Source organism: Telmatherina bonti (genome assembly GCF_933228915.1).
Source record: "Telmatherina bonti genome assembly, chromosome: 1".
NCBI classification, from domain to species: domain Eukaryota; kingdom Metazoa; phylum Chordata; class Actinopteri; order Atheriniformes; family Telmatherinidae; genus Telmatherina; species Telmatherina bonti.
Window position 1 is genome coordinate 17853279 of NC_136619.1, and position 20898 is coordinate 17874176.

Consider the following 20898-nt stretch of genomic DNA (forward strand, 5'->3'; position numbering starts at 1 on the left):
AAACATCTGGTCAATGCAGTATTTATCTGTGGAACTAAAATTAAAGGAAGTAATAATACAAAAACAAACAAACAAAAAAAAACCTGACTAAACCAGCACATTACACAGTATATTATATTACCAGGTTTTTTCATGCCATAAAAAGTTGAAAAAAATGATTAAAAAATGCTTTAATTTATGGTTTAAATTGTACTTTACATTTCACTACTTTGACTTTTGAAGAAACTCACTCTTGAATGTACACAGCAGGTAAAGTGTAAACTGTTCACTTATTAACGAGAGCCAGACTAAAGCTAAACCATTAAGTCAACACAAAGTAAAACTGATTGCTGTCATGGAAAATTAATTGTGTTTTTCCACTCCAAACATCTTGACCGGATCAGGAAATTAATCTGCCACTTTGAGTTGTTGACTAGTTTGAGTCTTCCTCCATCATCTCAGGCCTATGGATGTCCAACCTTTTCACCTCTGAAAACTAGTTCCAAAATGAAAATGTGACAAAAAGGAAGAATCGGTTTTTCACGTCAGTTTCTCAATCAGCCATGAGATTAGGCTGCATTTATCAGTAAGGTGAGGAAAAGTTTTTTTGTGTGTCAATTTGTTAAAGATGGATGAAACTCATGGTGCAGACCAATCGACAAAAAAACATTTCACGCCATCTTGTGAAAACTTCATTTTAAAATGATGTAAGAGAACGTTTTATTATACTGTTTTAGAAATTTTGTTACAAAACGGGTAACAACCACAAAACAAAGGAGAAATATTTGGCATTTCAGATGTAAAAATCAATAAAGCAACACAAATAATTGACAATAAGAAACCATTTTTAAAAAAAAAGTGTACAAAAAAACTAAATAAAAAGGTTACAGTTTCCAATTATGTGAGTTTCATTAATAATATCTCCATAAAAATTTTTATTTAAAAACAAACAAAAAGAAAAAAATTAACTCACCAACAACAACAACAACAAAAAAAATTGTTTTCTTTGGTCTTGAGTTTATTCACTTTATGGTCAAATTAAGATTGGTGGCAACTGATAATGTATGTGTGGCGATGTGATGTCCAAATTGGCCATGCTGCCATGGCAACACAATCCACAGCAAAATCTGTGTTCTCGAATAAAGGCCATGAAAACAGTAAGAAAAAATGTTCAAACTTCTTTAGGCAACCTCATGTGACATTACTCCTGTGTTCCCAGGCCTCTATGTTCCCACTGTACATGAAAAATCACCAGAGAAACATGGTCTACAACTCTTACTCCGTTACTCTGGAGACGGTGGGAACGCAAATAGATGAAGAGGTCTAAAGCTGCACATGGACCTCGAGCCAAATCAAAAGATAACCGCTTGCTTTTTTTTAGCCCATGTTTTATAGCTTCAGAAATTCTGCTCCAGTGAGGAGGGGGCAGAATAATTGAGGAAATTCATTAGCTTGCAACATGTATAATCTGATGTGAATTCAGTTACTGAGTTGTGGAACGTAGGACCCTGAGAACATTCATGCGCCTCATGCCTTCATTTCCACTTGTATAAACAGGAAGGACACAAATGTAAAAAGAATTAAATGGAGAACTTCTGCTTTTCTCTAATAAATGTCAAAAGTCACATGGGCCAACAGATCCTCAGGCCCCAGTCAGCTGAAAACTTTCTGCACGGGCATCGTGCACACACCACACAAACTTTTAGGTGTGTACATTCATAAACAGAAATGTTGATCAGTGACTGGTTTTTAGAAACTGCTGTTGACATTTCTAAGGTAATAATGTTTAACAGGAAATGGAAAAACTAACCAGCAAACTTCCCTCAGAGAAATGGTTTGATTCTCCATCTTCTATTGAAGACAGCATCTGGTTTTGTGTTTCATCGAACCTTTCTTCCCTTTCCCTCCAGGAATCATCTCTCTCACCTTCTCTGCCATCTGATAAAAAAATAAAAATACATTTAGTGTGTTATTTATGCTCATTTCAAATGTATTTTTTACTTCACAAGTCTGCATCTGCCTAAATGAAAGGTCATCTTTTATCTGCAACATATATGCTAACAACAAACAAATTAGATTGTGTCTGTGGTCATGAACCCAGAAACTGACAAATCTGACTGATTAGCAGAAATGAAAAAGTTTTATAAGTAATTATTCATTTTCTAAAAAGAAAATAAGGCTTTATGGTGTATATGAGGTGACTAAAAATAGTGTGTAAGTCAGACAAAAACCTGTTCAGCATCAGGAAACTGCCCCGTCTCCAGCTTTGAATAGAGTAGCTGATCGTTGAGCATCACTTCAAAGCTGTCTGTGGTGGCAGAACATAAAATAGAAATACATTCTAGTCAAACAGATTCAGTAAATTACTCATGATTTGCCCGTGCAGAAACCTAAAGGGCAGTTTTTAGTAAAACTGCATCACTGCAAATAAAAGCTAATCTAAGTCTGCGGACAGAGAACAATTGACTTCATCAAATTATCATCTGATGTCCAGTACATGCAGAAAAATTCCTCACCTGGCCTCCCTGTAATTCCAGTCACCTTCACACCAGGAACCTGCCTAAGCACACCGGCTAGTTCCTGGTAGCGATATGCATAACTTCATCCTTTACTATGAAGAGAAAAACAAACAATATTTCATGACTATTTGACCTTATTACCTCAGGCTTCAAAACTGTATTTTCACACCACTAAATCATTGAGGATGTGTACGTATTAGCAGAAGAAGAAATGAAAAACCTACCAGTATTCAACTGTGACTGTGATCATGTTTCTTTCAGTTGTCTTGTGAGCCAGCAGAGTAGGTGAGAACTTGTGCCAAATAAAGAGGAAACTGATGCTTACAAGATTTTGTTGAGCTCAAAGTAAGCTACACCCACCCGGGGGCTGGAAGACTGCTGTAGACTTCGTGCATTTCTCACAACCCTATGAACAATGCTTCTGGATTGCATCTAAGAAACAATTTAATCTTCTGTGACTCTAATGTAAAAGTACCCAGTGACTGTTCAGATGCAAATCTTGCAGCATTGCTCAGCTTATCATCAGGCACCTGTGGCATCCATTCCTTTCAGCAGCACAATATCACACAGGTGTGCCGTCATGTTCGTTGCACAAAAGTTTTATTGTATGTGAATTCAAATACCAGCAGGTTATCACAGAGATGTGACGCTGCAGAACATAGAAGCTCCACTGTTTCCTCCTGCAGACTGATTTTCAAAGAATTTTTAAATCCTTGTTTAAATGACGACGCCCACTTCTGACCCACACCGCTGCAGTTCATCTTATTTACATTTTATTAGTTTAAAACAATATCCAGTAAAAAAAAAAAAAAATGTATGCAGGAAATACCCTTTTGTTTGCCAGTTCCCCTGAATAAAATATTTCAAATCTGTTCATCTCATGCCACATAACTGTATCTATAAGATACACTAGATTGCAGTTTGGTCATACAATAGTTGATGACAAAGATAAAGCAATAGTACCTTTGTAACAATAAAAACTGTCAGCAATATTCCGGAGGACACATTTTCAATACAATAAAATTACATACATTTTTCTGTAAAAGTTGCATTGCAATCTGCCCATATTTTACAAGATTCTCAAATTCATGTATATCTTTTCATTAGCTAAGAGACAAAAAGTTGTGATACAAGTCTGTGTACATTTATAAAAAATGTGGTGGCAATCTGCAGTGACTCAGCCTCAGCAGGCTTTCCTCTCTGAAGCCGCTAGTAAAAGATGTACAATGCACTTAGTTTTGTTCTTTGTTTCTCTTTTTGTTAAACAAGGCAACCTTTAAAACTTTAAAATAAATAAACCCTCTGCAATGACACTGTACCTGTAGATATACCAGTTTATAGTCTTTTACATTTATATACCTATTCATAAACTTATAAACAAAATGTTTTAAAACCTCTCCCATGTAGCTATGTAGTAAAAAAAGAAGGTCAAGATGGTTGATTTGTGTTCAACAGCATTTTTGTAGGAGTGGCAAAAAAAAAAAAAAAAAAAAAGACAGTTTGCATGCACTGGTTCCCATGGAAACATGACGGTGATTCTTCCAGTTATCAGGCGCACCTTCCTGCTCCTTGGCTTTGACTTAAATTTATCAGAACCCTGTCGCCTCCACACATGCACACATTCACACATACACCGTGTTTCAGTGATCACAGCATCAGTCTCATTGATTGGCGGGACTCTTTGCCTCCACCTCCCGCGCTGGGAGGGTCTTCTTGTGGAAACGTAACCTTATCTGGAGTGTAGTCGTTCCTCTTCAGATCTGAAACCAGAAAGTGAAACAAAATGAGGTTAAACCTTCTATTTGCACCGTGTGGGTTCATGTTTGGTTGTGATCTAAAAACAAAAAACCCCAAAACATCACAGACACAAACATGTTTGCTTTCACATGCTGTTAGATCACAGAGAAATGGCTGGTTCGCAGAATCCGGTACCTGCGCTCATTCAGCAGCTTCCCTGCAGCCGTAGGCAGGTCAAAGGGTTTAAAATGACATCTGAACATGTATGTTCTTTCAGAAGAAGCAGGAAATAAGCATGTAAAAATGAAGCACAGATCAACTTAGCAAAGAGACGAAAACCGACAGAGGTTCATTTTAAGCCTTAAAACCAGTCATATATGACTAGAATGATGATGAGATTCTGATCTTTCAGCTGTGCATGTTCCTCTGATGGACAAGCAATTCTGGAGCAGGAAAACTCCTCCACCTGCTCCTCAAAGATAACCAAGTGTTTCCACCCCAAGAGCATTAAAAATGCAGATATTTTATGTTATATAATGCAGTTGTTGTGTGCTGGTTTCAGTGCAACTCATCTGTGTGTGCATGGCACAGCTTGATGCAGCTTAATGACATCTCTTTGCATAAATACACAGGAAGTAAAGCTATATAACAGATAATTTGGCTGTAACATGGAAAAAGATGTTGAAATAAGTTCATACTTCTTCCTACTTTTTTAATGTGATGGTTAGCATGTTTTTTTTTTTTTTGTATAATTTGATTTTGCTTTGTACAATTTCATGCAATATGTTTCTCTGCGCAAAAAAGCTTTTATTCATTGAAAATAAAATGAGTCTGTTTAGTTTTTACAGCCCAAGGACCAAATCTAAGTAAATGGCAGAAACAGAACCTCAAATGACTTAGTCATGATTATGCTGAATTAAACATTTACAGGGTTTTACAGAAAATTTAAAAAAAACAAAAAACAAGATATGTATCATTATAAAGCAAAACAAATATGATTTTGACTGAAGCAGATTTTTTTTTTTAAATTGTTTTGAGAAGATTTTTACTTTTCCCAAATGTTAAAAGTCATCAAACAACCAAAACTCAATAAAAACCTCCAACTCTTTCTCACCGGGAAGTTTGAGTTTCCGACAGCACGAGTTGCAATGGTGTTTTGCACGAAAGTTCCTGATGGCGTCATCTCCCAAGTTGGCAGGTCCAAATATCATATCGTAAGATCTGCAGAAGTCAAAAATATAATTAAAAAAAGAAGCTGGCAGAAAAAGCTTACGGTCAAGTGAAATTTGTGCTCAGTATGGAATCACATCACTGTGTGAGAGGCACACACTCACCCCTTTTCCCCGCTCTTTATAACTGATGGATCAGTCAGAATCTCCCCAACGCCTACAGATGCACAAACCAACAAAAGCTTATTGTCAAAGACTAAAAGAAAGAGAATACATCACTCCAGCTTCATAACTGTCACACAGTAAGAAAACATCTGACCCTCCTGATCACTCTTTAAACAGCTAAACCCTCGTCCATCTCTTTGTGTCATGTTCACGTTCTGGATACACTCAAACTGAAGTTGACAGAGTTTTTACCCTGCAGGTCGAGCACCAGCAGTTCGCCGCGGGTGTACTCGTAGGTCCAGTGGCTGAAGGCCAGCATGGTCTCCTCCAGTAAGTTGGTAGGGACGATTTCATCTCCATTGTTATTGTTGAACTTCCTGAACTCGCCAGTGATGCACTCTTCTATGGCAAACCACTGTCCAGCAGAGTGACAGTACAACAGAAACACCTCCAGAAACCTGGACACACAAATACAGATTAATTATAGTGTGAGACGCCCGGTTCTTTAGATCCAGAGACTCCCTATTTGAAAGCATTTATACTTAATGCAATGAAAAAAAAAAAAAAGAAAAAAAAAAAAAAAAGGTTTTTCTTTGATCAAAACTTTAAAAAAAACAAACCCAAAATGTCCAGAGGATGCTAAAGATTTGTAACGTTTCTTAATGATATGTGTGATGTCATGCTAATGTGGTCTATGAATAAAGAAATATTTCTCACTTAACCCAAACAACTTCAGATTAATAAAGAAATTTTACAAAAGCTGCAAAACAAAAGTTCTAATTCCACAAAGAGTATGCCGCAAATGGCAGAAAGGATCATTACTTCTGTTTTGAAAACGTCAAACAAATATTACATTTGCTAAACAAATCCTGGGTGAAGCAGGTAGCTTGAAACTGGTTACAATAATGTGCTCGTTTTGACATGATGCACTGAATACGCTGCTGTAGATGGACAACTTTCCTCTTTTTCACCAGCTTGGAAGGATGAACTGTAAAGGTGAACCACATGATTTTTAGGTAGTCCTGTGTATCGTGAACTCCTGAACTTGTTAAAATGTTTTCTCAATGTCGGACCACAATCTGGTTTTACAACGATCAGAAAACTGGCTACTTTACTGATCGTTTAGACTGGGACATGGACAATTTGGTTTATTACTTTCCATGTTAACAGTAGAACCAAACCACGATCTAAACATGGCTATTAAAGTGCATATTTCACACCTGATTGATTCAAATGGATCTGCAGCTTATTGAACTGAAGCTGCAGATGTCAAGGCCAGCCCTACAAAAAACCTTATCAGGCTTGTTGATCTTTGTCAGCATTGGATATTGTTCAGCCTGTTTGAAATAATAAATATGAAGCGGAGTGAAAATGTGTTTTGTCCATCTGACAATGGGAGTTCTGTGCCAGTCCCTGCTTACCTCGGTGAATAAGGGATCGTCTTCGGCCTGATTTGGTTGAAGGCAAATGTCAGCTTTTGAGCAGCTCGCTGTTGCTGAATTTCCTGTTTAACACAGAGAAGCCAGATATTAACTTTGATATTGTCATATTGCACACAGTGGAGAGGAAAACACTGAATATTACAATACTGATGCAACAAACAATGGTCTGATGTTTTTGTTTAAGCAGATTTTTTGGGATGTATTAAGTCTGCTGTTGCTGGGAAAGAGAAAATTCAAACAATGCTTCTAACCCTGAGACAAAGATGCAGCACAGTTTCCTCCTTGTAGATGCTCTGCCATGTTTGGACCACCTCAGGAAGGAAGGACTTGACAATATACAGGTGTCCTGGTTTCAGGATGTCATACTCTGACCAAGTACAGAGAACCTTGAGGGCCCGTCTGAGTCCTCCCCCCATCTCTTCTTTGCTGAGAAACTCTATTTTAGCACAAAGTCCCCGCTGAGCCCAGGAGGACATGCTGTTGTTGATGGTGCTGGGGGAGCTCTCCTCCAGACGGTAAACGGTCACCGGCTCGCCTGGATGGACACAAAGAAAACAAGAAAGTTTCTCGTCTGTATTTGACTCTTCCCAGTCGCTTTTCTACTAAATATATTTAGTGACAAGGAACTATTAGGAGTTGTCAATGTTTAACTATTCACAGGAAAACTGTCTCTAGGTGCAACAGAAACAAGTATTGGGAGTCCCTTGTTTCCCTATTAAACAAACCCTGGCGAAAAGATGGAACCACTGCAATTTCAGCATCATTCTTCAACAATTATATTTTGTCTCTTTTTCCCCAAAATAGAGAAATACACAACAAGGAATAACTTAATAAGAATTAGAAATTCTCATGAGAATCCTGCACAAGTCAAAATGTACCGATTGGTCTCCAGTTTAGAGGTTGGAGGCCTTAACAAACCTTGTGTTGACATGGAAAGTATATTTTGATGTTCCAACTTGTTTAGTGCAGGGGTGCCAAGCTCCGTTTCTCAAGGGGCACAATCTTGCAGGTTTTCCACGTGTCCCAGTTCCAACACACCTGACAAACTAATCCCTCACTGTGCAGAGTTCCATTGGCTGTTGGGTCCATTTAATGGAAGCCAGGTTTACTGGGACACAGATACATCAAAAACCTGCTGGACAGTGGCCCTTGAGGGCTGACTTTGGGAACCCCAGGTAGTGCAACACACGGACATAAAGTATAGTCGTTAGGCAAAGATAAACAGCACAGTGCCAGTATCAGCACCAGTTGAATGTGGAAACAAGTAACATTTTAAGACAGTCTTCTGACATATAAGAAATCTGAAAATGTTAGGAACGTACATGTGGCTTAAGTTGGAAGCCGTAAGCTAATTTAGACAATAAAAGTTACGACATATAGAATTTAACTTTTGTTTGTGTCATTTAGCTCTTACATTGTTGTTATGCTGGTTTAAAAAGGCTGAATCAAATGAAACCAAAAGACTGTTTATTCGTCTGGGAGCTACAAAGTGAATCAGCTCACTTGTTTTGAATAGAAAAGATTCACTGCTCTTATCTTAAGAAATTCTTCAGACGTTTACATATTTTATTAATTTTTCTGTGGCAAGTTGTTTCTGTTCTCATTAAGTGTACATGTTCTGGCTGTGCTCTTTTATTCGAATCAAACGTTTGATTAAAACTTTAATGACTTCTTTTTGAAAACTTTCTCACTTGTCTTTATTTTCACTTTTTAAACACAGTCAGATCACATACTGCTAATTACAAGCCACATCAGCCCACTGGTACTCTGTGTCCCCACCAGTTAGTGTGACCACAGCCGTTCACATAAACGCCACACTTATATGTCAAGGTTGCGATGGCAAAATGCTGCACAGAAGAACAGTGGTGCAATTCACATGGGGTTTATCATGAAACTATTCTGCTGCAATCGCATGAATGTAACAATGGTGGGCGAGCAAAAAGCTTTAGTTTCTGCTTAACAGCATGGAAGACAACAACAGTGCAAAAACAAACCAACAAACATCCCAATCACTAAAACTTAAGCTTCTTTTCAACAAATAGCTGGAAACTGAAAAAGCAACATTTCTACTTGGTTCTTCAGCTGCTGGAATGTAAAAGCAAACAGCAACAGGTGAATGAGGAGGAGGGAAAACCAGAGTCAAACACTTGCTTATTCTCCAACTGTCTTCAGTTTTTATTGCATTGCTCTTGCCAAACTCACATTACAAGACAAACATATTTACCTCTGGGGGGCACAGGAGTGAAAGGGATGCTCTGAGAAAGCCTCATCAAGTTGTTACGCTCCACAGCTACAAGAAGAGAAAGGGAACAAAAATATAGTTAAAAACTACAACAACACAAAAAATGACTTTTTTAGGCAACTGTTGCAACCTCATCTACACACACTACTCCAATCCTGTGAAACAGCAATAAATGCAGCCTGAAAAGTATGAAATTATGCCCACCATCTGCTCTGTCTTACCAGAGTACTGATAGCTCTCCATGGGTTTGAACGGGGAAGCAATAGCTGCAGACACAAAATGAGAGATTTAAGCTTTCAGAAGACTATCTTTTTCCCAAATCAACATGAAAGTGGAGCAATAGTTTGCTACACTGGACAAAGATATGAACCATTCCAGCATCTGCCAGTAGATGGAAGTGTGCTTCTTTACAGCCCAGAAACAACCCAACCTGCCAGTGCACTTTAGCACCCTCTACTGACAATTTAAAAAAGGGGAAAAATGCTAATGGACACCAAAACGCCTAGATTTATTCAAAGATATTCCAACCCCTTATTGGATTTCAGACCCTTTCAGCTTTCTGTGGGTATATGCAGATGATTCTGAAAGGATGTGTGGTGCAGTTTGTCACTCACAGTCCTTTCTGGCTCCAAGGTGGGTGTGCCGTGGCATGTAAAGAGAAGCTGTAATCCCAGAGGAAGAAAAGTACAGCAAAGCTTTAAACCAGACATTAACACAATTAAATTTAAAATTTACCTTAAAATTTAAAGGTAAATTCAAATTAACTAAATTCAATTCTAGTTGCAAAATCATGTAAAATAGTCAAATTTATGAGAAAAAAAAAGAGTTTTTTTTTTGTTTGTTTTGCCATGAGAAGCTGCATTTTAGATTTCATCACATGAAGAAAAAAGGTGAAAGATCAAAGGTCACTGTTTATGCCATGTTGCTGAACCGGCCAATCCAGACAGAAAAGTCAAAACAAACTAAACCATGCAGCTAGAAAAACTTCTTACCATTTAGTGTTTCTTCACCGGGGTTTCTTCTGACAAAAGAAAAGGCAATTAGTTGAGACAAGCAGGCACCACAATCCCATGTTAACCGGTTACACACAAAATAATTTTTTCTATACAAGTTGCAGTTTATGTGTGTGTGTGTGTGTGGACATGTGGAGCAGTGGACCAACACTTACAGGCTGCTGGCTTGGGCAGATTTCACCTGAACTCGCTCCTGTGACACCATAAGACGATGTTATAGCAATAGAGGCAAGTACAGATAAAGTAAACCTACAAATACTTTTTCTTTGTACTCATAAGTAGATAGTAGTACTATCTCTCACACACATATACACAAAATGCTTACAAGTACTGCAGCTCTGGGGTCTTCATGGACACGGATGTCTTCAGCAGAAACTCTGCTCCTGTCTTTTTTTGTTAAAGCTACAGAAACAATGGAAAACGGAGAGTCTTAGCAGATATAAAACGCTTTCATCACATTTAGATGCCATATCTGAAGACATCTAATCATTTAAATATATTTGCATTAGTGAGCTCACTTGACTCAGGATGGAGAAAAGCTGGAGTTCTGTCAAACTCGGTGAAGCCAGCGTACGAGTTCACTGCTCTGATATTACCATGACCTTCAAACTGAGCCTGGATCAACAAACACAGATGGACACAAAGACACAGAAAAATGTGAGAGAACAAAACTTTGATTTGTTGTTCATTTCAGAAAGAGGGAAATATGAAGTCTCAATGATGGCCAAATATTTCATTGCTTAATCAGTGCTTTACATATGTAACAGTTAAAGATACACTCTGCTATCCTAAACTGTCACATGGTACAACAAAGTGCCACACAAGAGAATAATCCCATCAACCTGCTGGGTGGGACTTCTCAGATCTGATGAGTAAATGAGGTATGTCACATTATCAACACAATATTCTTTGATAAGAATTTAGATGTAGAGTTACAAGTCTCTGAGGGACACGCTGCAGATTTTTGTCTACATTAACCTACAGGCAAATCTAAAGAGTTTTAGTTCTTTTTTTTTTGGGGGGGGGGGGGGGTATTAAATGGTGTAAAGATATAAGGAGAGCTGAGTCGTTTTGAGGAGTTTTAATCAATATTTGTAGAAAAAGGTGAGTAGTCAAAGGCAAAAGTCAGACTGAAACTAAGAAAAGAGCTCAATTATTGAGAAAACTTGTTAAAGACAAAAAAAACAACCAACAAAACAAAACAAAAAATGTCCCAAAATGTTTACTGTAGTCCTGTTAGTGGACATATTCCTGTTTTTATGAAGCAGAGCATGTAAAGATCACTGCTTAGAGAAAAATTAAACAAGTCTGAATTTCTTTAAAGCAGATGTGTTTGGACTTCATGATGAAATCAGATAAAAAGCTGTTTGTATGTAGAGTATGTCATAACAATGGTGGGAAGACAAATGCTGAAAGAACTCATAGAATAAGAGATAAATGCTCAAACTTTTTCACCCTTTAATTAAAAAACAAATAAAGACCCTTGCGTTACACACAAGACAATGCACATTTGCCCAAGCTTGTCTGGATGATTTCCTTGGTGAGTGTGACTGTGTCACTCCTGTCATCCTTATATATGGACACAAGTCCTAACTCATCACACACAGGAAATGCTCAAATGTACTGATTAGACTGATGATCCATCACTGCTATAACAACTCAGTAGGTTTTTTTCCAGAGTAATTCATCTATAAAAAAATTTTTAAAAAAGGAACATGAGCTTTGTGATTATGTCATGGCAAAACTCAAAACTGCCCTCAGGTAGGATATGTGATGAATAAAGTGTGAAATGAGGTTTGACTGGTTGGTCAAACCAAAGTAGTATACAAGGAGAAACTATGGAGGCCAAACTCACCAGTCTGTAAAATAAAATGAGCTAAAACTACATAAAATCAATCTTATATACACGTAATACTAGTACATATTCCATAATTAAATTGATATGTGAATATATTTTATATTTGTATATCTGGAAACCATAATCCTTTTACTGCAAATATAAATCCTAAAACATTTTGTGAGCAACAACTTTTAGTGTTGAGAGGAATCCAATTTTAACAGGAAAATTACTTTGATACAGAGAAAAGTGACAGTAATCCCTATTAGCATCGTTTCATTATTGTAAGATGCATTTTTAAATATCTTATTAATAAAGACCTGCTTTTTTAAAAACTGCATTCTTGCTGTAAATGGATCTACGACGTCAGCATGACTGACCACAGGAATTTCATACCAACACTCACTTGTGATCTGGTCCGTGTGGTGGGGCTTTGCTGTCTGCTGGGGCTCTCTCTGGGCACGGGGTCCTCAAGATCCAAATTATCTTTATGTCCTGAGACAAAATATATGGTTTTATTGACACAGACAAATCTAAGGAAATTTCCATGCAGAATTCAGATTAAGTAAAATACCAACACCGTAATGGTAAAATAATTACACCTCCTAAATCTGATAGAGAATCTCCCCTCTTTCTTCAACCCACAAAACAACAAATATCTTAATCAACCAGCTGATAACGTCAACAAAACAACCAATACTTCATGCTTTTGGTCACAGTGATGTAAAATTCTTGACACCCACAGGAAGAGAAAATAATTAAGTGAGTCAGAGGAGAGAAAGGACAGCAGAAGGCACCAGGTAAACATCCATTGGAATCCTGATCGGGAGATGGACAGGCCCCCCCATCACCTGGCAGATGCAGCCCACAACTTAAGCTCAGGCTGAAACTCAAACCTCTCATGTTTTGTTTTCTTTCCACGTTGCTCTCAACACGTTGCTCCTCCGACCCAGTTTGACCTTCACACTGGGAGGCAGCTGATCCTGACATAGCACACTCCTTTCTCCTTCGTCTGTGGGACCTTTTGGGTATCACAGCAGGGGGTGGAGTGCATCCTGGCGGACTGGCATTTCTGTCGCTGTCTTCGACTGGCGATGCTGCTTCAGGAGCTGCTGGGACTTGCACATGTGTAGTCTTTCTACTCGGAGAACCAGAGAGGCCCTCCTCGTCGCTAAAGGCCTCATTCACATACCCCCAACTGATCACCCTCTCTCTCCCCCCTCTTTTTAGCCCTTCTGTACTTTTAGGCTTAACAGCACAAGCAGGCAAGCAGGCAGGCTGAGCAGAGCTTGAATTCTTAGACACAACAGTAGGATAGACAAACTTCTCTTCTTCATCTTTTATCCCCTCAACATCAAACTCAGCCTCATTGTCATACTTACCAACAAACGCCCCAAACTCTACAGAGGTGCTGTCCAGGGGCTGCTTGTAAAGCCCAGGCAAGGCGAGTTCAGGGTGGCTGGAGCCACTGGGCTGGGAAGGGGTGCTACTGATATGGAACTGAGCACCAGGAGAGGGCACATTGGGTAGGCTGGATGGCGAGTCCGAAAGCCGCAGCTCTTGTGGACGGGTCAGCTTACTCCGGGTGAGGGAGTGGCCTCGGAGGTGCGGCTCCGGAGGGGAAATGGCCATAGCACTTTGGACAAAGGCACTGGATCCGGCACTGCCTGAGGAGCCAGCCTCTGCAGCAAGGTGTCCAAACCCTAAAAAGACCTTCCTCTCTGGACTCAACGCTGGGTTCATGCTGGGGTCCAGCCCCAGCTCTGTCCCAGTGCTTGGCCCAAATTTCCGGCGACTTTCCATCCCAGCCCCTCCTTCTGCACCAGTTCCAAAAAGAGAGTCCGCTATGTTGGCTCCTGCCTGGGGAAAAGAGGACCCGAAGTAGGCCCCCATGCTGTGCTTGCATATCATGGACGATTTCGAATCTGTTGGCACAGGGGCGATGCTTGGGACCACATTCTTAGACAAACTAAGCTCCCGGGTGATCTGAGTGTGGACCTTGCTGGCCTCAGATGCCCTCTGAGCTGTCAGTGTCTTCAGAGTGTCCACAGTGAGAGCTGAGAGGTCCTGCAGATGTCCAATCTGAGAGTCCAATGTATGCAAGGAACGCTTTATAAAGTTCACCTTGTTTCCAACCTCTTTCAGCTGCAAACACATCGTCTCAACCCTGGAAACAGACAACGCTTCCAGTTATCATCAACTCTTTTTGTGTTACTGGATGTTGTTAATGTTCATTCATACAATGATCTATACTAAAACTTTGTGAGGGTCGAGAACTGTCGCACCTTTCCGAAGTAAGACGTATGCGTTCGTCACTCCCGGAGTGAAATTGATCATCCTTTTCGTGGAAGTATGTCTCCACACACTGCTCCTCAAAGTCATGAAGCTTTTTTTGGTCTTCCTCCGTTAGAAATAGTTCTGAAAAGAAATACAAAGCAGCAGCAACACTTAGTTAAATAGCCAAAACTTAAATCTGCCAAATTTATTCAAGCAGAAAACAGCAGAGGGTAATTACTTGGTCCATATGTACTCTCCTTCTTTCTCTTTCTACACATACAGAAGAGGGAGTATATGTGGCACAGGAGGATGAAGGGAGGTGGCAGGACAGGCTTCTCGTGGTAGGCCATAATGAAGTGGTAGCGCTGGTACTTCCACACCAGATTAGAGATGGATTTCACTTGCATGTATACATTACTAGAAAACAGAGAAATACAACGACTTAGAAAAATATTTTCAACCTTTAGGTTCAAGATTAGAATAACTGTCAAGAATAAAAACATAAAAAATCTTTCAAGAGGTAAAATACACTGAAACAAGATCTTAATCGTCCAAATAATTCCCAGCATGGTTACCTAACAGTGAAACATTGTGCACTTACTTGAAGAAGGCAATGAGAAGGTTAACCATCAGTATGTACTGAACAAAGAGGTAGACTGCTTGGAGGAACGGAGTCAGCCATACTCCTTCTTCCTTACACAGGGGTTGCACTGATGCATCACTGTTATTGGCACACACTGCAGAGGGAAGAAACCAGTTACGATGAACACACACCTGAAAGAATGCACAGATCCACCAATCATCTAAAAATATAACAATTTCACTATCTTCACACAATAACATGTAGTTTGTATTCTACAGTCATCGTTTCATGTACATATGGGGGATAAACAAAAAAAAAAAACGTACAATTCTAATGCTTTGTGTAAAATACAAAATAATCTGCCTCTTTGCAGTTGTTGAAATTTGATGAAAACAATCTGAGTTCAATAACACCATTTATTAAAAACTAAACCTAAATTCCCAAGCACCATGTGAAAAACTGAGTGAAAGCTAAGAACCGAGAGGGTGGGCAGCAGTGATGCTAATCTAAAGCACTTCATTAGCTGATCACAAACGCATGTGAGAACCTCTGTAAAAGCTGAACTTTGCTGGTCTGGAGCATTCAGATGCGTGTTTACAAAATAACACAAGGGGAAGCACCCGCAACTGTTGCTGCCTATCGATTTGGGAAGGGCCGTTCGCAAACAGTTTGGAGCCAATCAGTCAACAGTGGGAAAGGTCGTTCACAAGTGGAAAACATTCAGCATAACTGCCAAATTTCCCAGAAGTTGACATCCCAGCAAATTTAGCTCAAGGTCACACCATGCAAAGCCGGGAGAAACTCCAAAAAACTTTACACGGTATAACTGAAACACAGTAAGCAGACTCGGTAAGTATCGGTTGTGCAGAAGGGTTGACAGAAAAGCTTTTCTCCCAACAAAAGAGCATGGCAGCACAGCTTATAATAAATCCACATAGTATTATTTACTATGATGAATAAACTTGGATACTTTTGGCTGCATTTGTTGGGAGAATTGCACGTGCTGATATACAAGCTGGGGTCAAAGTCAGGGATCAACCACAGATTTAAAAAATGTATAACATTCCTGTAATACAGGAAAGTATTTTCTACCACCTTAACTTAAAGTGCTTGACAAATGTGAGGACCACATAATTGTCTTTCCACTCTATTAATAGCCAAGTTGAAGTCATCAACACTGCAGCAAAGCAAAAAAAAACCAAACAAAAAAAACCAAACCCATGCCCTCCCCAGAAAGACCTGCAGTGGCAGGTTCTGCCTAAGAATCCTGTTGCATTAAAAAACAAAGCAATAGTCGCGATGACTAGGCCATTCTACGTTTGCTTTTCAGTGCTCATTTAAGTGATGTTCTACTGTGCTGCAAGGCTGTCGAAGCAAACTGGGCTTACCCTCAGTCTCCTTCCCATCCTCATCATCCTTACCATCAATTTCATAAGCATACACTTCTCCATACATCATCCAATATGGCTGAAAGACCACATCTCTGGCTAGTCTCCAGCTGGGCTCCTCATCTGGGTACAGGATGGCTTTCCTTGGTACGCCAAAGCTCAGCAGGACAATAGACATTATGACCACGATGTAAAACATGTTTGCCACCTGAAAGAGATGTCACAAGAGTAAACACAACATGTGACATTTACTTGCAGATTTAATCATACAAGATTTTAGTGTAAATGTATGAACTCAGAGGATCCCAAATTAGCAATATTTATTGATTTAATTTTTTGTGTGTGGAAGTGAAATCCATAAAATTTGGGAAGAAAAGAATCAGAATGAAGCTGGTGTTTCTACTTTTTCCATTGGTCTGCTGAAAAACGACAAATGGGAAGAAATTTCTGTAATGCTTATATGGAAATCCTCAGGGTAAAGAGAGTATTGGTGATGATGAAAACCATTGATGTACACATAACTAAGTATCTGAATTAAATCTAGTTTCACTGAAGGGGGAAGTTTGGTAAGTTGGGAAATGTTTGTTTTCTTGTAGAGATTAATTTCACTGCATTTCAATTACACAGTACTTTTATATTTGAGTGTATTTAGCACTATATGTATGCAAACACAGAGCTGTAGCCATCATGTGCTTAGCGGAGATTGAAAAGGGGGAAACTACACATATCTGCACTTTTGTGTTCCAACAAATTAAAATGTGTTTTAATAATACTAAAATGATTTCTGAAAAGGTTAAAAACTTACAAATGCAATAGGATTGGGACATTTATTTAAACTAGTGCTAGCTAACTTAATCTCTCGGCAAGAAAACCAACAAGTATTCTTTCACAAAATGTCAAATGAAATGTAAGGGAGAATAAAGGTGTGGTTTTTAATCAATATTCTGTTAAAAAGGTACGCTATCACTTGTAATATTACACAAGTAGTAAGAAGCACACAGCACAGTACACAGTGAAACTGATGAGGCTGTTCAGGATAATATAGTGTGGTACCATACCTGGTAAAAGCATGATGATGATTAATGCTGTTTAAATGTGAATGTTCACAGTGAAAACATGAACATTGATGTGACAACTGTATAAGTACTCAAAACAGAAAAAAAGTAAACAAACCAAGCCACACATATATACTGTTTTATACTGTCTTTAACATGTTGGGCAACAAGATCTCCATTGCTAGTAAAAATCGTTTCAGACTGATGAAAGGCAAAAAAAAAAAAAAAAGAAAAAAAAAAAAAGACAAGTTTCTGCATGAAACAGTGGATGAAAGAGTCGTGTTCACATACAGAAAATATAAATGTAATTTGGTGTCAGTAATTTTGCAATGTGTCAACAATTTTCATTCCAAACGTTAATGCGTGTCAAAAGACTCACCATTTTAGCAATCATCATGACATATGGCCCCGCTTGCTGGTTAACAGCCAGGATATCCAGGAGCCGCACATACCAGAAGATGATGTTGAGACAGTAAACTATCCTGCCTGGGATAAAGACATTGCTTCCACCCAGCCTCAAGCCAAAGCCAATGAAAAACGTCACAATGGCCAAAAAGTCTGACACGTTGAAATAGTCGTTGAACCACACCTTTATTTTCTGGCTTATCTTGCCGGCTTCGGACATGAACATCTGGAGAGATGGAAGTGAAACAGTAGAGAAAGTGACATTAAGAGGAGAAAAGTCAGCACTGCTTACGGTTGCTAATTTCATGGAGCAAAATACAAAGCAAAAACATGCTTCTAAAAGCTGTGTTTTACTAAGACATGGATGCTTACATTAATCCGTTATACGAGTTGAGCCTCTCACTAGAGAGATTGCCATTTTTGTTTCACATACCTCTCGGATTTTCTCAATGGCAGAGGTGAAGATGTAAAGGATGACTATCCACTCTTGAGGGGAAGGCCATTCTGGCATTTTCACCAGCACCACATACGAGTACAACATCAAATAGCCCAGGTAGAAAAGCTAAACACAAAAAAACAAAAGAAAGAATGGAAGAACTCATGAAAAATCCTTGGGAGAAAAAAACTATAATAAAAAAGCTACTATAACACACAATTAAGAATTTTGACTCTGCAGCCATCTGGATCTCTGTAAAAATGATCCTGTTACACTAAAGAGATGATAACAGACTGACTTCATTTATTGTTCTAAACCAAATGCAGTGAGTGGATGTTAAATAAAGGGGTTTCGCCTAAAGACCATTTGAACTGAAACCTCTGGGAACAGAGCTCCGCCACTGGTGGCGTCCCGATTAGAATGAAAATGTGAGTAAAGTTTTATCCTCTTGGGTCTCTCAGAGGACACTGACAGTCCCAAACAAAACCAACTCACAGAGAAGAGCAAATCAAATATTACCAATGAAGGTGTTGGTACTAACACAACTATTGGATTCAAAATAAAGATTAATCAATGTTTTATTAAAATGAAAATGTTTTTATTGTGACACCTTTTTCCTTTATTTCTTGTTCAACTTTAAAGTATATCTCAGTCTTCCACCAAAACCTCCGAGTCGAGAAGTAGAAATGGTCTCTTTAAAAAAATAAATAAATAAAAAATTTTTTTAACAGGACCAGGAAATAATATCCTCCCTTTTTTAGCATAAGGTTCATCCTGTACTCGATTGTTCTGGCTGCGCTCGCAGCTCCTATTGATGACTTTGCTGGTCTGCACTGTGTTGCGACAGAACTGCATCTATTAAATCCATTTTCTTCTGACAGTATAGCTCAGTATGTACTCAGTGGAAGCATCTTTGGAAAAATTCAGGGTTTCAAAGTTCCTTGTGAATTTGGTGATCCTTTGACTTTTTCTGTATTAAAATCAGTATGTTTGATTTGTTTATACTGTGAAAGTGCAGGTGATCCTCACTTTACAAATAAGTTCTGTTCCTATCGTTGCAACGCAACCCGAAATTCTGCGCAAGTCAGATTTTTATCCTTAAATACGTCATATTGCCCCATTGATCACTAAATAACCATCTAACTACACATATTATACATTATATTCATAGAAAAACGGTACAGACAATTACCAGACTCCAGAATATCCAGTAGTCATAAGAGCTGCTTAAATTCTGGTTGAAGAAACCAGCTTCACTGCAATTGATGCATTAATGTGTTGGAATCACGCATTGTAAGAGCTTCTATGGACCCTTGTAACTTCAAACTTGCTTTATTTGTTTTTTGTTTTGTTTTGTTTTTTTTACATGTATTTGAGTGTCGTAAAGTCGAAGTGATGTAAGTAGAGAACCGCGCCAAGGACCGCCTGTAATGTTTTTAAATTACAAAAAGCCATTGCTGTTGGCGTTTTCCTACACAGAATTGACAAAGTGCTGCTTCTTTGGTAGTCTATAAAAACTGATATCAAGCCTGTTTAAAAAATAAAATAAAACAAGGCAAACTGTGGGAAACATCTCTACTTCTGTACAGAACATGTACTGTCTCATGGTAACCCTTTGAATGGGTTTGTAGTCTTCAAAGCAGCTGAATCTTAATGTGTGAGCTGTGAACTTATGGGAAAAAAAACAAAAAACACCCATTCTTCCATGGGTGACGCATGAGTCAGTGATGCAGGGTTGCATTGATGTGTTGGAATCAGGTAAAGCAGATGTAGATAAGCTTAAGGAGAGGCAATTTATGTAGAGTAGTTGGTTCAGTGATGTTATCAGCATCTCTCAGTCTTGACCAACCTGAAAAACAACACTATCTAAGCAAATTAAACTAAAACTGGTGACTTTAAGGCTCCTGGGAACCAGCCTAGGGCTTGCATATGTAAAGAACCCTCAGAGAAGCCAAGATGAGAAAAGACAAAGCAAATTAAAACCGCAAGCGGTGATATAGGCCCTCGCACCATGGCGCCGCTCGGCATAATGCCACCGCCTCCCCTGGCAACATCCTTCCCATGCCTCTCTCTCTAAAGTGCAGCCAGACTGCACTTCAGGCCATTTAGGCCTTATGAAGGGTCACCAAGGGGCGGGGCTAACTTATCATCTAATTATTGACATGCACAAATGTGAAGGATATGACTGGCATCATCTGTAGCAAATTTGGTGCAGGTTGGTTGTTTTTTGTGGGAGTTATGTCAGTTTTCCTTTTCATTGCATCACATCTGCTTTGCTGCCCCGCCTCTCCTAAACGATATCCCCTATTAAAAGAAATAGCACAACTTTTAATAACACATGCCTCTTGAGCATCCTGACTCATTTGGGTTAAAGTTAGATAAAATTCTTAGCAGGACTTCCTCAAAATGCATGGCAAAGAAAATGACAGAAATGACCCCAAAAATGGCACCTTTTTCAAAATGGCCGACTTCCTGTTTGATTTAGCCCATATGTCCAAGAGACTTTTTTGAAGGTACTGGAAGCTTCTACAAGTGTGCTGAATTTTATCCATGTCAGTCAATGTAGTGGGAGGGGCTAAATGATTAAAATATTGTAGGGGGCGCTATGGATCCATTTGCTATCTTTTCCACTATATTTTAATTTTACTCTA

General features: G+C 38.9%; 1 protein-coding gene across 2 annotated transcripts in view; it reads right to left on the reverse strand.

Annotated features, from left to right (window-relative positions):
- Positions 1-3258: 3258 nt before the first annotated feature.
- Positions 3259-20898, reverse strand: part of trpm7 (transient receptor potential cation channel, subfamily M, member 7) — a 41183-nt gene continuing 23543 nt past the window's right edge. For both annotated transcript variants that reach the window (XM_079240845.1, XM_079240844.1), the window contains 21 exons: positions 18245-18373; positions 17786-18037; positions 16385-16559; positions 14982-15117; positions 14619-14797; positions 14389-14521; positions 13486-14270; positions 12510-12598; positions 10785-10881; positions 10592-10668; positions 10422-10459; positions 10246-10274; positions 9868-9915; positions 9475-9519; positions 9236-9301; positions 7263-7546; positions 6991-7073; positions 5822-6027; positions 5570-5621; positions 5350-5456; positions 3259-4258 (listed from right to left, as the gene is read on the reverse strand). In XM_079240845.1, the coding sequence (XP_079096971.1) occupies positions 4146-4258; positions 5350-5456; positions 5570-5621; positions 5822-6027; positions 6991-7073; positions 7263-7546; positions 9236-9301; positions 9475-9519; positions 9868-9915; positions 10246-10274; positions 10422-10459; positions 10592-10668; positions 10785-10881; positions 12510-12598; positions 13486-14270; positions 14389-14521; positions 14619-14797; positions 14982-15117; positions 16385-16559; positions 17786-18037; positions 18245-18373 (3123 nt within the window). In that variant the 3' untranslated portion in view covers positions 3259-4145. The remainder of the gene's footprint in view (positions 4259-5349; positions 5457-5569; positions 5622-5821; positions 6028-6990; positions 7074-7262; positions 7547-9235; positions 9302-9474; positions 9520-9867; positions 9916-10245; positions 10275-10421; positions 10460-10591; positions 10669-10784; positions 10882-12509; positions 12599-13485; positions 14271-14388; positions 14522-14618; positions 14798-14981; positions 15118-16384; positions 16560-17785; positions 18038-18244; positions 18374-20898) is intronic.